General features: G+C 41.3%; 1 protein-coding gene across 1 annotated transcript; it reads left to right on the top strand.

The window, feature by feature from the left end:
• Positions 1 to 2,650: 2,650 nt before the first annotated feature.
• Positions 2,651 to 9,580, top strand: btbd3b (BTB (POZ) domain containing 3b). The gene is made up of 4 exons (XM_084948882.1): positions 2,651 to 3,663; positions 4,568 to 4,658; positions 6,420 to 6,538; positions 7,209 to 9,580. Exons 1-4 carry the CDS (start codon positions 3,353 to 3,355, stop codon positions 8,239 to 8,241), a joined length of 1,554 nt encoding a protein of 517 aa, XP_084805008.1. The 5' UTR covers positions 2,651 to 3,352; the 3' UTR covers positions 8,242 to 9,580.
• Positions 9,581 to 16,232: the final 6,652 nt, after the last annotated feature.

A 16,232-nucleotide genomic window follows, 5' to 3' on the forward strand; every position in this document is an offset into this window, starting at 1 on the left:
AAGGCTGACTGTGTGATTAGAAAGTGTGAGACAAAAAGGTGATGTTGACGCTGTGACAAACACCATCATTATTTCCTCCTCTCACTCCCAGCCTGAATGTGTGAATAACAAGATTACATTTTCTGCTGATGAATGGAGGGAAAATGTAATTAAAGAATGCAGGAAGCCATTTAAGGTGATATATAGTGACACTCTATTTATCGTGTACTGTACGGCCGCTTCACTGCGATGCCAGATAAATCACAAAACTGTCAGTTTTAACATGTGTATTCTGTCACCGGTTATCCAGATTGCCTCCTAAAAACACTACACAGCTTTAAGGTAGCGTTTAGTGGTGACACTGGATTGCTGTGAAATATTTAAATCAAAAGATGCACAGATACATTAGACCTTTTCATTTACTGTCCCTATTGTTGGTCTGCATGTTACATTTCTGTCCTGCTGTTGCTTGTGGAAGTGGTTACCAGGGTAACATCTCTAGTGGCCTGCAATTTGAGAGTATGTTGCCCTGTAATGTTGGCTCCATGTTACCATAGCAAATTTTCTGTGTTCTACAGGGTGCACTGTAGAGGGGACTTAGTGGGCTAATGCTCCTCAGCGCAACAAACACTAAGACAGTTAATTAAGGTTTATGGAAAAATCAATACAGTGACAGTGGTTCAGGGAAGACTTTCTCTATTAAATCTATTCACCTTATCTTGTTCTTTTTGTCAGTTTTATTCTCACTCTTACAAATATAATATGTTATTTTACACCAATGAACAGCATTTAATAGCTGTGATAGCGCTGCCTAAAATAGTACTGTTATAAATGTACGTGTACACAGTAGCAGGAGTGGCAACAGCAACATGCTATGAAATAAAGGAAATTAAACACCCAATCGCTACACAATATATGTCTGCAAGGCCATTTAAACCACTGGCAAACAACTGAATCGTCCCAGACGTTTAAACAGAATCCCCACTGTGCTCAGGATTAACTAAACAAAACCAAAAAAAGCAGGGAAAAATATGAGTCATGCATTTTAATTCATCTACTGTTTACTATTCTTTGAAGATGGCTTCTTGACAGCTACCCTTTCAATGAAATAATTTCTGATGTTTCATTGGATGTCTCATGTCCTGTGTCAGGTCTTTACTGGAAGGACATGACTTTCAGGCTCCTTAGATGTTGTTTTTAGGACTACCATTTCTTCTTTTGTTCTCCACTAGTCCAGTTTTGTCAGATTTTCTAAGAACACATTTCACACTGTGCCAAGATATGCCAAGTTTTCTGCGAATGGTTCTCTTTTTTGTTGCAAAAACAATCTTTTATTTCTTTTAAACTGTGTTGTCTTTGGCATTTTTCATGGATTTGACCAAAGAAATGAGAAGAAATTATGTGTTTTTGTGACAGGCTGCTGGAAATAGGTCCCTAAAGGTGCAATTTAGAATAGGATCCTTTCTAAGTTGTCTGTTCTGCTTAGACACAGCACTAGTTCATCATTTGAGTTAGGTGCTTTTTTATGCTTGGATGATTCATAGGTCAGTATTAAGTGGTTAAACAAACAAAAGAAAGATTTCTCTGAAAATAGTCAAGTACCAGGAGTGGACTGAAAAAAAGTGAACAACCAACCAACGTCCAAAGAAAATCTTTAGAAAGACATTCAGAAAGCCTGGAGAACTATTGCTCAAAACCACTTAAATATAAGAAAGTCTGGCTCCTTGGAAGCAAAACATAAAGAAATGATGGTTGGCTTAAGACTTTTGCATAGTACTGAATGTCAGCAAAATATTTTAAACCACCACCGCCGCCAAGCGGCTAAATCCTCCCTTCAGTTTAAACAGAATCCCCACTGTGTTCAGGTCTAACTAAAGTAAAAGAGCAGAGAGAAAAATATGCATCATGTTGTACACTGTGTAGAGAGTTCAGAGATTCATGTACTCTCCTGAAGAGATGACCTAACAAGGAAGCCTAAGTGCAAGCACATATTTGCCTTTTGAGTACTTCAAAACAAAAAAGGCTCTAAGAAAAGATCTTTGTTATTACTAAAAAGCAAAAAATTAAAAAAAGCTATTAATTAAAACTGAAATATTTAATGCTTTGGGGATATTTTTACACCTTGCAACATGTTACAAGATCAAATTCTACAAACAAAAATATCCTGAGTATAACTAGGTTTTTGGCATGAATGGGCATGCTGTAAATCTTTTACTGATTGAAGTCTACTAAAGTTTTGCAGAGGTAAGAAGTCTCATCAAAGCAGCCCAGGTGAAAAATGAAGTTCAAATTCAACTGTTTGTGTAAATGTACGGAAACCTCATTTAAATAACGAGTGATTGTCAGACCACTCAAGAATTAGGCAAATCCTGCCCTAAAAAGCCCCTGTAACTTTACATTGTCCTTTTGCATTATAACATAGTCTCCATTTACTGGACTCAATGCTGCTGCTTCATGTAAAGGAACCACAGACAGTAAAGCCGGAGATAAATATATCATTCTTATGGGGCATGGCTGTCACTTTAATTGAGTTTAATTGACATTCACTATTGCATATTCAAGTATGTGCTGCTATAGGCTGCATTAGCCAATCATGAATGCTGTGTGTTGCCATTGGCTGAGCTCCGGAGAGAGCCATGTACTGTGCTGAGAGAGGGTGGGGAGTGGTGGTGGTAGTGGGGGGGTCTCCTCCGCCTCCTCTTCCTCCTCCTCTCTCTCTGCACTCTCTCATTCAACCTCTGTAGTCAGCAGAATGAGAGGCTGAGCAGAGCGGAGCAACACGGCATCCACGGCTACAGCATCCTGCAGAGGACTCTTGCTCCATGGAGGAGAGGAAGGGGAAAGAGGCCGTGTTGGAGAAAAACGAGTAGATCCACACATGAAAAGACAGCAGAGAGGGGAGGGAAAGCACAGAAGGAGTGAGAGCGCGAAATGAAAGGAACTGATTAAACAGCGTTGCTTGAGGACCACTGCAGCTATACTAAATCTGGAGCTGTCAGGCCAACCCTCAGCGAAGCAGTGAGTGAGAGAGGCGAGGGAGCAGAGGAGAGAAAAAGAAGTGATTTAGAGAGCTGATCTCATCACTCTGGACTAACAGGGATGGGACCCACAAGAGCCTCTCCGTCAGCAGATCAAACTTCACACAGGAAAAGTGCCTTTCAATCACCAGTGTGAACCTGCCTCATTAGAGGAGAGAAGGGAGTTATTCTATTAGTTCCCTAAAGGTCATACAAACCTCGCACAGGATCTTTGACTGCTGCGCTGCTGAGTGCAGCTCAAGTCTCCGCTGTCCTCGCTCCCCCATCGCACCTGCCTGCTGCCGGTGAATGTTTTCTCTGCATGCACACTCACTGCTCGGCAGTTGAACACACTCATGGTCGATGCCAAGGGAAGGAACATGAAATGTCTGACTTTCTTCTTAATGCTTCCTGAGTCAGTGAAAAGCAAGTCAAGTAAAAGCTCCAAGAAAGGGAATGCGAGTGGCAGCTCCAAGCTGCCCCCAGTCTGTTATGAGATAATCACACTTAGGAGCAAGAAAAAGAAGAAGATGGCAGCGGATATTTTCCCCACCAAAAAGCCGGCATCCACCACCACAGTGCAACAGTACCAGCAGCAGAACCTCAACAACAACAACACAATTCAGAACTGTAACTGGCAGGGACTCTACTCCACTATAAGAGAGAGGTAAGGAAAATCTGCAAGTTTTATTAACATTTAGATCAAAAAGATGATTTGGACGATTAAATTTGAGAATGTCCTATAAAGTTTAATTGGTTTACTGAATTGCACCCCATTTAAAAATGTACAACAAAACACTTCATCTACTAAAGTAGTAGGCGTGACAGGTGGTGCCTGTGTTTGTGAGTGCGTGTAGGTTTGAGCAGGGGTGGGTGATATCTCTGCCCTGCCCTCCATCTGACAGGGGGAACTCTGTTTACACCCTTTTTGCCTCCTGCAGACTTTGCCGCTCTGACACAACAGAGGGCGGGCAGTCACAGCGAGTGCGTTTTTTTAATGCACAACAGGCAGAGGGCCGATCTGTACTAAAAGCAAAATATTTACCTTGGCCTATCAGTAAAAGATCCCAGCAGTCCAGCGCAAAATGTATGTTTTCTGACCCGGCTTTGTTGTCTCTCCAGAACATCATGGGGCTGTTTACCCACCTCTGTGACATGTTCCACTGCTCAATAATATATGAACGCAGCTTTATTGTTGGTCCCATTCTTTCACGGTGGGGATTTTCCACTGACTTCATCATCTTCTCCCTCTGTCTTTATGTGGAAAGAATGAATAAAAGAACATAAGGATAAAAATGATGAGCTTTCATTGCTCTGTGCGAGACTTAAATTTTAATTTAAGCACCTGGCACACTTTGCACACTCATAAAACTTGTGTTTAGAGTGTTTAGAATAACAGGAAAAATCAGAGTAAATGTGATGTATGATATTTGGTTTAATTTCTGCTAAAAGCTACAATCCCTATTTGGTAAAAAGTTAAATTAAACAGAAAGAAAATCCTTAATGTGCCTTAAAATCACCTAATTTTCTGTTTGTACCCTCCTCCTCCTTTTTTTTCTTTCCCTTTGTAGAAATTCTGTGATGTTCAACAATGAGCTGATGGCAGATGTTCACTTTGTTGTGGGTCAGCCTGGAAGGACCCAGCGACTTCCGGGACACAGAGTAAGAATTTTAGCATCAAGTGAAGTTGCACTAAAAGGCTGGAAAATGAACAAACAAGCAGCCACGCAGGCTGGCCCATTGTTGCTCATATCATACAAGCTTGAAAAAAACATCTTTCCTCTTTGCCAGCCATAATGAAACTGATTCCTTTTGTGCTCCACCATCACTTCCGCACTATGTGTCTTTTCGAGACAGTCCTCAATTATTTATGTAAATGAGGCTGAGGGATGGAGGCACAGAGTGAGCGAAGGAGGAAGGGCTATCCTCTTCAGCGGTCGTTTCGCGCAGGATGGAGCGTCTTTGTCTCCGCTTTAGCTCAGCTTTTCATGAAAATGCTCTGCAATTACTCAACTTTTAATCAAACACCCCCAACAGCACACCGTAACGATGATCAGACGCAGAGTGAGGCACGCCCATGTGTGCGCCTCACACCCTGCACAAACTTTTGTACTCATTTAACTGATTATCCTTTAGGTTTGACACGACAATGCAATTTCTAGTGTAAATACAGCCGAGTGGGGCCCAGTTCATCCAGTCCACGGCTGTCATCTTGACTGTTTAGTCCACCCTCTGACCTCATTATTTTTTTATGATTAGCACATAAATCATTTAAAAGTCATTTCTGCTGTTTGATTGTGATTAGAACAGTCGCATGAATTTGTAAGCGCACAAATTTCCACATCAACAAGCTCCGAATGGCTCTGCACGGGTCATTTTTAATGTTCTTTACATGGGACCAAAATGTGTAATCCATGAATGGTAGCTGCAATGCACTTTGTACACTTTAGAGCGCAGTTATGGAAGGACACTGACTCGACTGTGCTTTATGCTGAGGCATTATGGCAACGAGATATGACACTCAGTGCAACAATCTTTATCGTGTCCAGTAGGCAGGAGATTGAATATGCCTCATGATCTGCTTTTTGTTAACAGCTCTATCATAGTGGATGGAGGGTGGAAGTGTAAACAGTCATTTATGTCGATATCTTTAAAAAAATAAAGGGCCGCAAGGTGAGAATAATATTATTCCAATATGCAGCGTATGGATTCTTGTCTCTAAACGCACATCAAAGAGCATCTGTCTTTCAGCTGACCTTGCTTAATGAAAATAAGCATGAATTTCAGAGTATGACAACAGCCACAAAAACAACGGCATTGTTTCCAAAAACCCTTAGATTTTCAAGGTTTATTTTCGACTAGTGCGCATGCAGTTCACTTTGGAGAAATTCTGTGTTCTTTATACCACCCACATATCCACCTACACACACTTGTGCCGCACACACACACACACACGTATGCACAACACAGGCATGAACACAGAGACCTTAAACTCAGGTTTAATAACAGAATTCATAGCATTGTCTAATAAACTATTAGTCACACAGTCATATTGAGTTGCATGTGATTTCATCATACATTCAGATGACTCATTAGTTGTCAGAAATTGAACTTTTGCTGCACTCGGTTCAGTAGTGTCACAAGCAAATACAAGTCTTCTTCATTAGAAAATTGCATCCGTGCCCTGAGGGGACACAGTAATTGTCTAAGCAGCGCTGAGAAAATCAACAGGTGCGATTTTGCCAACGCACAAAGGGATTTGAGTTTTTACGTGAATGCACTGAGATTCCCCACTTCAAATAATCTTCCTCCATTTTCCAGATGTTAGTACATGTCACATGAATTACACTGAAGTCACAGATAAACTGTTTTCATTTTGGTTTTTCCCATCCGTCACTCTGTTTTCTTTGCTTCTTTCAACAGTACGTGTTGGCTGTGGGCAGCTCGGTGTTTCATGCCATGTTTTACGGTGAACTTGCTGAGAACAAGGATGAAATCCACATACCAGATGTGGAACCGGCAGCATTTCTGGCAATGCTGAAGTAAGGATTCTCTAAATTCTTCCTTCGACTGGGCCCGTTGACCTCGTAGTGCTTCAGTTGAACAAGGGGTCCATGGGTAAAAAAAGAATAATTTGATAAGACTGATCTGTATCTATTTCTCTGGCAAATCTCAGATAAAACTGTTAAGTAAGCCTTGACAGACAAATGAGATGAAGTGTTCTTTATATATCTCAGGGACAGAATCTATATCTGTCTGTTGTACTTGTTCATTTCATTATACTTTCAAATTTTCCTGTTGAATCCCAGGATATTTTTTCTACCTCCTCGTTGCCTTCCTTTCATCACTTTTATTTCTGAGTTTTGTTTCTCTGTCCTTGCAGGCAAACTGTGATAGGTGGTAGACACAGACGTAGGAGGAATACTATTATGTTGGCCAGTTTGATAAGTTTGCGCAGCGATTTTTTTTTATCTGGCGAGAATCTCGTTTCGTTCCTCTCTTAAATATTTTTGAACAGATACAGGAAAGTTTTTCTTACAGCACTTCAATGTCAATCACTTTCAATCATAAGAAACTAAAAATAAACCTCAAATGCATTATTGTTTGAATCATGTCATCTAAATTAACGATCATAGAAAACACATTTACACCATGCCGTTTTCTTGTCATTTCTCCGGTGTTTGCTGAGAAATTCCTATTTTATGTCAACAGGTACATTTACTGTGATGAAATTGACCTGAGTGCTGACACAGTGTTGGCCACTCTTTACGCTGCCAAGAAGTACATTGTCCCTCACCTGGCACGTGCCTGTGTCAACTTCCTGGAGACCAGTCTGAGTGCCAAGAACGCCTGCGTGTTGCTCTCTCAGAGCTGCCTGTTCGAGGAGCCAGAGCTGACGCAGCGCTGCTGGGAGGTGATTGATGCCCAGGCCGAGCTGGCGTTACGCTCAGAGGGCTTCTGCGACATTGATGCCCAAACCCTGGAGAGTATCCTACAGCGGGAAACACTCAACGCTAAAGAGATAGTGGTATTTGAGGCTGCACTTAGCTGGGCATTGGCCGAGTGCCAGAGACAAGAGCTCACCTCGTCGACTGACAACAAGCGTAAGGTTTTGGGCAAGGCCATGTACCTGATACGTATCCCTACGATGGCTCTGGATGATTTCGCCAATGGAGCAGCCCAGTCGGGCGTGCTGACGCTTAATGAGACCAATGACATCTTCCTGTGGTATACAGCTGCCAAGAAGCCAGAGCTGCAGTTTGTCAGTCAGCCTAGGAAGGGCCTCACCCCCCAGCGTTGCCACAGATTCCAGTCCTGTGCCTACCGAAGCAATCAGTGGCGCTATCGGGGCCGCTGTGACAGTATACAGTTTGCAGTGGATAAAAGAGTTTTCATTGCTGGGTTTGGACTGTATGGATCTAGCTGTGGCTCAGCAGAGTACAGCGCCAAGATTGAGCTGAAACGTCAAGGAGTACTGCTTGGACAAAACCTCAGCAAATACTTCTCTGACGGTTCCAGCAACACTTTCCCGGTGTGGTTTGAGTATCCGGTCCAGATCGAGCCAGATACCTTCTACACCGCCAGCGTGGTTCTCGACGGGAATGAGTTGAGCTACTTTGGACAGGAAGGAATGACAGAAGTACAGTGCGGGAAAGTAACATTTCAATTCCAGTGCTCGTCAGACAGCACTAACGGCACTGGGGTGCAAGGAGGGCAGATCCCAGAACTTATCTTCTATGCTTGACGAGACCTGGTTAACCTTCTGGCTGATTCTCAGTGCACTTTTGAAAATGGAAATGTATCACTTTGTGCATAGTGTCACCTTCTGTTATTTATTTTTGTCACTATTGTGCAGGAAAAAAAAAATCAGATCTCAGACCTGTGAAAGGGTCTTATGTGTTTTGGAATTTAGTAAGTGGTCCACTTGAGTAGGACCATATATTGTATATGTTTCAAGATGTGGATTTACACAAATACACCAATGAACTGGTCTTAACCTCCCAAAAAACAACAAAAAAGCAGACATCTTGCACTAAATGTGCCTGTAGATAGTAATATATTGTACATTCTGCAATGTATATATAATTCCACAACTGTAGCCAGTGCTGCCCACAAAGAAATCATATATAATGAATACGCTACAGTATGTTTATTATTTCTATGCTTGCATAGAAGGCACATATAGAGCAGCAATACTTCACATTCTACACTGTATGATGAACATTTCATGTCACGACATCATCGGCATCACAAAGGAAGTGAAAGTGGCTGTGTGATATTCAAAACCAACACCAAATTTCAAGTCACGATTCCATCAAAAGAAAAACAACAAAAAAAACCGCACTACTGATTCCTGTTGTATGTACGAACCATTCGAGAAGTTTCAATCTGACTGTTGATTGATTCTTTGACTGTAGTAACAGGGCACTTAATGAGGGCTTAAGGGGTCTTAGATTAGGGAGCACTAGATATAAGCCACACAACCCCTCTGTAGCATGTTGCTCTACACCTACACCCACTCCACTGAGGTTCCATTATCTTTATAGTTAAAATTAGGACTTCTGGCTACTCACTACTACATGGTAGACCAAGGGATTTCTTTGATTTTCTATCTAAACCTGTCTGCACTGGAGTACTTACAGCATGGGCAAAGCGGCTCCATTTCATCTGATGTGTACTACTAATTGTTCTGGCGCCTTGGTTTTGTTTACAGTGAAAAAGATCAACATTGATTCTGTGTTAGAAGCCGTTTATGGACTTTTACTTCCCTTAAAAACCCTGCGCACTCTGAACTGCTGAGCACTCCCTCCCAATGTGATCGTACAGTATCAGTATTTGCAGAAGCATACTGTACATGCTACAGAATTGCACTGATGTTGGTTTGTAAATGAATTTGTTTTGTTTTACTCCAGCGAGGGAGTTTGTTTTGATTTTTTTTCTCATTTGCTGTGCTACTGAATATTCGCCTGCTGATGACAGTGGACGGGTAAACTGGTGTTCATGTCCTGTGTTTACGTGCTACAGTGCTGGGAGACCGACGAATGTGTATGGTTGTTGATGGAAATAAACAAAAAGAAGTGGTGCGTGCTGGCTGTGTAGCCCATCTGTAAAAAGTGATAAAGCTACGTACTTTGCCTGAAATTAGGAGGGGCGACAGATGATGCCCATCGGCACTGCAGTGATTTACAATGCCAAGAAGAACTCTGTTGATTGATGATGCCTGTCTTCATCCAACTTTTACATCCTGTCTGTCAAACTCTAACTCCGTCTCCCGATTAAACACGCAATATTACACCTCACAGCTTAGCCAATATTGTTTGCCATCTTGCCTGCCATTATAAAGAATGGCTCCTTAAGGCCATCACATCTCGTGATTCAAAAGATAGAAAACAAATTGAAAAACAATCTCAAAGCACCAAAGTTTTTCATTCACAGCTTGGCTGCTTGACCCAGAGTTGATCTTGAAGCATCTGTCTCCTGAGATGAACCCAAAAATTTAATAGATGATAAAACAATAAAGTAAAGGCAGATTTTTAATTCTCTCCGATTGCCTGATATGCTATAAAACTCCCAAACAAGAGTCATTGGTTGAATATATATAAGCAAATCTTTGTGAGCTGTGCGTTCAAAATGATAATCCCTCCTGGGAACTCAGGGCAGGTACTTGATTACAAAGGCACTCGATAATACCGGGACTAGGTTTGACACTGGCAATGAGCATAAGGTTCTTGATGAATTGAGCTAAATCAGTTGGGGTTGCTTGGTGCTTTAGTGCAATTTTTCATGACTGTGGCACTGATGTTGTAAGAAAAATCATTAATTGTATTAAAGGAGGTCGGGGACTAAAATGTGCCAGGACTCCTGGCCTCCCTTCGACACACACACACACTTCATAACTGTAACAGATCTACGGATGAAAAAGACAATTCAAGTACACTTTCGATTTCGCAGAATGTTAATTAACATTTATAACACAAACAACCCCAGTGCAGGGATTACTGAATTCGTGTCACCTTCGATGCAAAAGCAAAACCCCCACATCACTGGAGAGACCTCTCCTCACTTTGTTCTCCTGGAACAGCAGCTACTCAAGCCCATCAATTTGCTTCTTTTTTTTTTCAGAGTTATTCACAGTCAGCTCAGATGGCAGGAGATCTGCCAGAGGCTACCAGCTCACTGCCAGAGCTGCGGTGGGAACACCTCTGCTCTACGTGGCGCACATTACCAAAAATGACTACTGGATCAATAACAAGACTTCAATCAGCAATTGTATCGGGGGTTCTAATTACTCACAATTGCACGCTATATATTTCAAAACCCTCAAAGATATAAATCTATCATGCACTCCTTATGCGCTTAGGCTATGTTTAATAAAAACAATATTTTTATTTTACGGGAGGTGACAGTTACTATGGGAACCCATTTTAATTATAAGAATGAAATGCAATTAAATCCTACTTGGCCAAGAATAAAATGCATGGTTAGGCCTCTAATTAGGATGACTTTGTCAATAGAGGGAAACATATGAGACATATCACTGATAACAACTCAGTACTTTCATCCAAATAAGCAAACTGCTAACATACAATGCTGGATAAGAACTTGCTATATACACACACACACACACACAGTAATATAAATGCAGAACATTGACTGTAATTTTCAAAACGTAAATGAGGTTTGTAAAAAAAAAATTAAAAACACGGTTCAGCGTGGGAAGGCAAAAAGGGAAAACGGGGGTTGGTGGGTATTGACTCAGACTGGGCACATATTGCCCAGGAAAACCTCCCGGGGTTTAATTACTGTTCAGTACAAATTAAGGATGAAAAGATTCGGTCTGACTTGAGGGAGAACTGTGGATTACCATTGATCAACATTCTTAATGCTCTCTAAGATTGATTGTTTCAAGTGCAGATATGCCTGAGAAACGAACCAAAAGGTCATGCAGCATTTAAGAGGGATGGTGCTGTTTTCTTACTCTTCGCTCGCTTAACATGCCTCACCAAAAAGATCTCCTCATTGACTTTTGTGAACGTTAGTGCAGTTTGTAGTGTGAAACTATATAGGAAAGAAAAGCCTCCCGAACCCACGCCGCTGGGGAAAAAAAAGACAAAAATAAAGAAAAACAGCAATTCAAACAACGAGAAGGAAAGAAAATAGCGAGAGAAAGCACATTGAGTTGTGGCACTGCATCAAACATTGCTCTGTTCACTGCAGGCAATCACATATCCAATCCTCGACATCCTGATAATTTCCATCCCAGCAAAATGTCAATGAATTAATAATGGCCAAAGAGAGGAGGGAAACACAGCTGTGGGTTTAAAGAATTCATCAAAGAAAATGATTTAAAAATATGTTTTTTAATTCAACAAATCTCTCAGGAAATCCTCTTTTCCCCTACGTCCCCTTAAACCGTATGTTAGACAATGTTCAAAGAGCAGGTTGTGTTTCACCACATACTGCCTGATTCTGGGTGCAAAAGCTGCCCGCTAAGTGTAATGAGAGCATTTGGCAAAGGTTACAGCGAACTGCTTGTAAACCTGACATAAAATAAGGGTATCTGAGCCCTCGACTACCCTTATTGGTCTAATCTCAAACTACTGGCAGGAAGTCAAACAAGGAGGAATGGAAAGGAGGCAACAGAGGCAAGCAGCAAACGTGGTCTGACTAGTATTCAAGTAATGTGGTCATTCCCTTGGTGATTATCACATAGATTATCAGCAAGCAGCCAAAGTCGTAATTAATCACAAGCCAGAATGGCAAAAAGTCACGAAGTTCAGATGGAGGATTCGTGTCGAGGCAGGCGTTTGACTGATGATAGTTGCTGTCACTTCGTAGCCATTCCCAACCCTGTGGTGCTGAAGACCTGCAGAAGTGTAAGGGATATCGCGCCAAATAATCTCCTGTTTCTTAGCTGTTGCTTCCCGACGCACATGGTTGGGATGCACTGCAGGGCCCCAGTGGGTTTCATTTATCTATTTATTTATTCATTGCCACCAGACAGAGCTAAATCGCTTCAACAGGCCAGGATGTGGAGAGGCCACGTTTTATGTTAGATTAGCCTGTTTATAGGGATGTTGCTCTGCTCCGGATGGATCAATACAGCTTGGATTTCTGGAGGTAAGTGCTATATGTGTATCAAGTGAATTATGATTGCTGAAAAGAGTGGAAATGCGCTTTTAGTGGACAATGGGAGACACAGAGCCTATTCAAAGTAGGCAAAAATAACACAGATAACAGCGGCGAGTGTATCAGCGACACGCTGGAAGCAAATTTTATTAGTTTCCAATGGCGCGGAGGTAAATACCTGTTTATGTAATTGTGTTTCTCCTATGAAACAGGATCCCAGAAGGTATGTGAATGCTGCAGTCGGGCAAAAAAGAAAGTAGTTCTTTCACGGGCTCTGAAAGCTAAATTTGTTGGTGATGCATTATGCTAATCAAGCTATTTATTCCCTCAACTGTGGTTTCGTATACCTGTCACCCACAGCCATTACAGCAAGCCTGATCAAAACCTTGAATGTTGGCAGCTTCCCACCGAGAGAGGTGATGTGGGCTGAGCATGCTACTTTTTTGTGTGTACTCTAGAGCCTCTATTCACACTGAAGCATGTCCTCTAAGGCAGCTCCGTGGCTTTGATAGTATGGAGTGAGAGGGCCCTCCTCTCCCCAGGGTCTGATATAATGAGAGTAAGCTTACTAAACATGATCTGCAGCTCTCTCAAATAAGCTACTCGAAATGGCTCGAGTCTGAAACAGTACAACAAACAGCGCTGATTCATTTGTACACATGCTCTCTCGCTCTGTCTCCTGTGCGCCGCATGGGGGGGAGGGGAGGGTTGGAGGGCTAATGTGTTTTAATGCGTGGCAGAGAGAGCGCAATGGAGAGATGGAGAAAGAGTGCAGAGTGGCACAGTAGTCTAGCTTTATGTGCATCCATTCAGAAGTCACACAAGAAATCTGGATTTCCAGTTTAATTATTTCCTGCATGCACAAAAAAACAACAAAAAAACTCCCCAGAAAATCATGAAGCGACAGATTTTAAATGATTGCATTCACGGTTTGCATTTGTACACACATGAATAGAAATATTCTCCGCAGTTATTGTCAGGGTAATAGTTTAACGTTGCCATTTCTCATATTCGGTGATTATCTTGTTCCAGGATCTTATCACCTGGCAGCGGGAAGCCTGGTAATCAACAGAGACATTATACTGGCAACAAGGTATTTCTTTTGTCAAACAAATCAGAACTTAAACCATCTGGGAGTCAGCACAATTTAACAGTATCGCTCGAATACATTTTGTATCCCTGAATATCCTTTTACAGGAGTGAATTATATCCACTGAATGCCAGTTTTTCTCACTATTCAACCTTTAAGTGACCGAACATTTTCCAACAATGGGAATTTTCATCTGAATTATTGGAAAAAGTACAATAATGCCTATAGAGGAGCCTAGCCTTAACAGCCTTCTTTTGTGGCCTAATTTAAGAAGTGGAGCGCTGCTCTATCTCCTGCTCCTCTGCCCCTTCTTTATCTCCTGCTTACTGCAAGAAGCACCAGTGACTGGGACTAAAAATCTGTGCGATTAGCATAGTTCAAAAAGGCATAACATAGACAAATATGGTCTAATTTCAAAATCTGGTGTCATACAATCCATTTGAAACTTTGAAGCGTCCAATCAAAGAGAGGATTGGGAGCAGTACACCTGCATTCCCAGCTGCTCCACATTTACGTATTGTGTCTACACGAACATCCTCGCAGCTGCACGATTCGAGCCTTATTGTCAAGCCGGTGATGAATCCGACGTTGGCGAAGCAAAGGATCGCTTCCCGTCTTAGCGTTAACGCAGATCATTAGTCGCAGCTGCCTCGATTGTCAGGAAGAAAACCCGTCTCAAAGCTGTCATAAGTTATTTCTTTGTGTCAAGTCAGATGAAAAATGATATCAGCAAGGATTAAACGCACAGCGATATTCAATTATTGCACTTCACCAGATGTCTGTCAGAATGGCAGGTAATGGGGAAAATTCAGTGTTATACATCATTCCAGAGATTTAGAGCATCTGCCATCAGCGTACATCTGACCTAACTAAAAGTATTTCTTTGCCTATGTTTTTTTTTTTTTTTTTGAGTAAAACTTGAAACTATTCCCGCTCTGCCCTCAATAATGGCCTCAATTTAAGCTTCGCTGTGCCTCACCTTCCTCCTATTTTCACTTTCCTTTGAGATACCAAAGCTTTTCTCTGTGTGAGCTGCTGGAAATAATCACAGGACATGAGATGAATGTGAGTGTTGTTTGTAGAAGTTTTCCTCCTTGACTTTATGTGTTTTGTATTCTCCTCCTGGCTGTCTACCCTTAGTTTAATGCGTTATTTATGCTTTGTACAAAAGAAAGGCAGGTGACAGCTCTGATAAATGCAGGCCTTCATACTGTAGGACCTACAAAGACAATGCAATTACACAGGAAAGACATATAAAGAGCATCAGACCCTGACTTGAAGTGTTCATCCCATGAATGTGAGTAATGCATGTTTACTGTATGCTGGCAGGCAAGCATACATGTGCACAGAGCAGATGAACAGATGCTTTTTCACATGGTTGTAAAGGACTGAACATACTATATGTAACTGTCAGATTGTGGGCAGATGTCACTTCAGCTGCATGTCAGCTGAACCCACGATGATGTCGTGTTTGTCAAGTAAAAAGTACAAGTTGGACGAAAGAAAATAAAACAAGAACTAAAGTGAGATCTAAATTTATGTTATGAACGTTTTTCAAACTCTCAGGTTTACAGTATCACGGTTAAAATTACTGCAAAATGACTGTTATGCCCGTCAAACTGTGTTATCACTGGCATTTATCATAGATTCAACTTGAGAAATGGGAACAAATGATGTGTTTTTGTGACAGGCTGCTAGTACCAAAGTGCCTAAAGACACAATTTAAAATTGGTTCTTTGCTAAGTTGTCTGTCATGCGTAGACAACACTTGCTCATCCCTTGAGTTAGGGGCCTTTTCAGCGATGCTTCAGTGATTCATAGGTCAGTCTTAAGTGGGTTAACAAACATTAATACAAAGCATCTCTCTGAAAATGGTCAGGAATAAGGACCAAACTGAACTTTGAAAGACCTTTAGAAAGCCATGAGAACTACTCATGAGATCACTTTAAAAAATATAAGAAAATCTGGCTGTTTGGAAACAAAATGTAAAGAAATAAGGGTTCAAAGGTTTTTCACAGTACTGTATACAGTATAATTACTACTTGTAGATTTGCTTCTGCTTATGGCTTCAACCTAACAGAATGAATCATTTGGATTCTCAGTATTGAAGAAGATCTTGACCACCCAAAGGCAAGACAAAGTCAATGCAGTCATGTGTAATATCTACCAAACAGCAATGCATCTTGTTCCACCATAGTATCAATTCTTGTGTTGTCACCCAAGGCAGCACTAAAGCAAGCAGAGCAAGAACAAAACATCTGCCAGCATCTGCTGCTGAAATAGAATCGCTGATTTCAGAATTAGCATTTGTGAATAAAGGTGAAAAAAAATGTGCACAGTCCGGAAATGTGCATCTGTACAAGGAAAATGTGAGCAATTAATATTAATAAAGTACTTTTTTTTTCCTTTTTAAAATATTGGGATCATTGAAAAGGCGCATCCTGGAGTTTCTTCTCTTACACATTTTCTGTATTCTCAGTTTTCCATTACACTAAATGGGTTTTAAAGCAAGGTTG

Source organism: Perissodus microlepis, chromosome 13, assembly GCF_051167445.1.
Source record: "Perissodus microlepis isolate ML-2025 ecotype Zambia chromosome 13, ASM5116744v1, whole genome shotgun sequence".
In the NCBI taxonomy this organism is placed as follows: Eukaryota; Metazoa; Chordata; class Actinopteri; order Cichliformes; family Cichlidae; genus Perissodus; species Perissodus microlepis.

What these genes read in the sequence shown, in the direction of transcription:
- btbd3b (XM_084948882.1), top strand. Translation starts at nt 3,353, where the DNA reads ATGGTCGATGCCAAGGGAAGGAACATGAAATGTCTGACTTTCTTCTTA. An exon ending in TACTCCACTATAAGAGAGAG is followed by an intron (nt 3,664 to 4,567) that starts GTAAGGAAAATC and finishes TTCCCTTTGTAG; the next exon opens with AAATTCTGTGATGTTCAACA. An exon ending in GCATTTCTGGCAATGCTGAA is followed by an intron (nt 6,539 to 7,208) that starts GTAAGGATTCTC and finishes TTATGTCAACAG; the next exon opens with GTACATTTACTGTGATGAAA.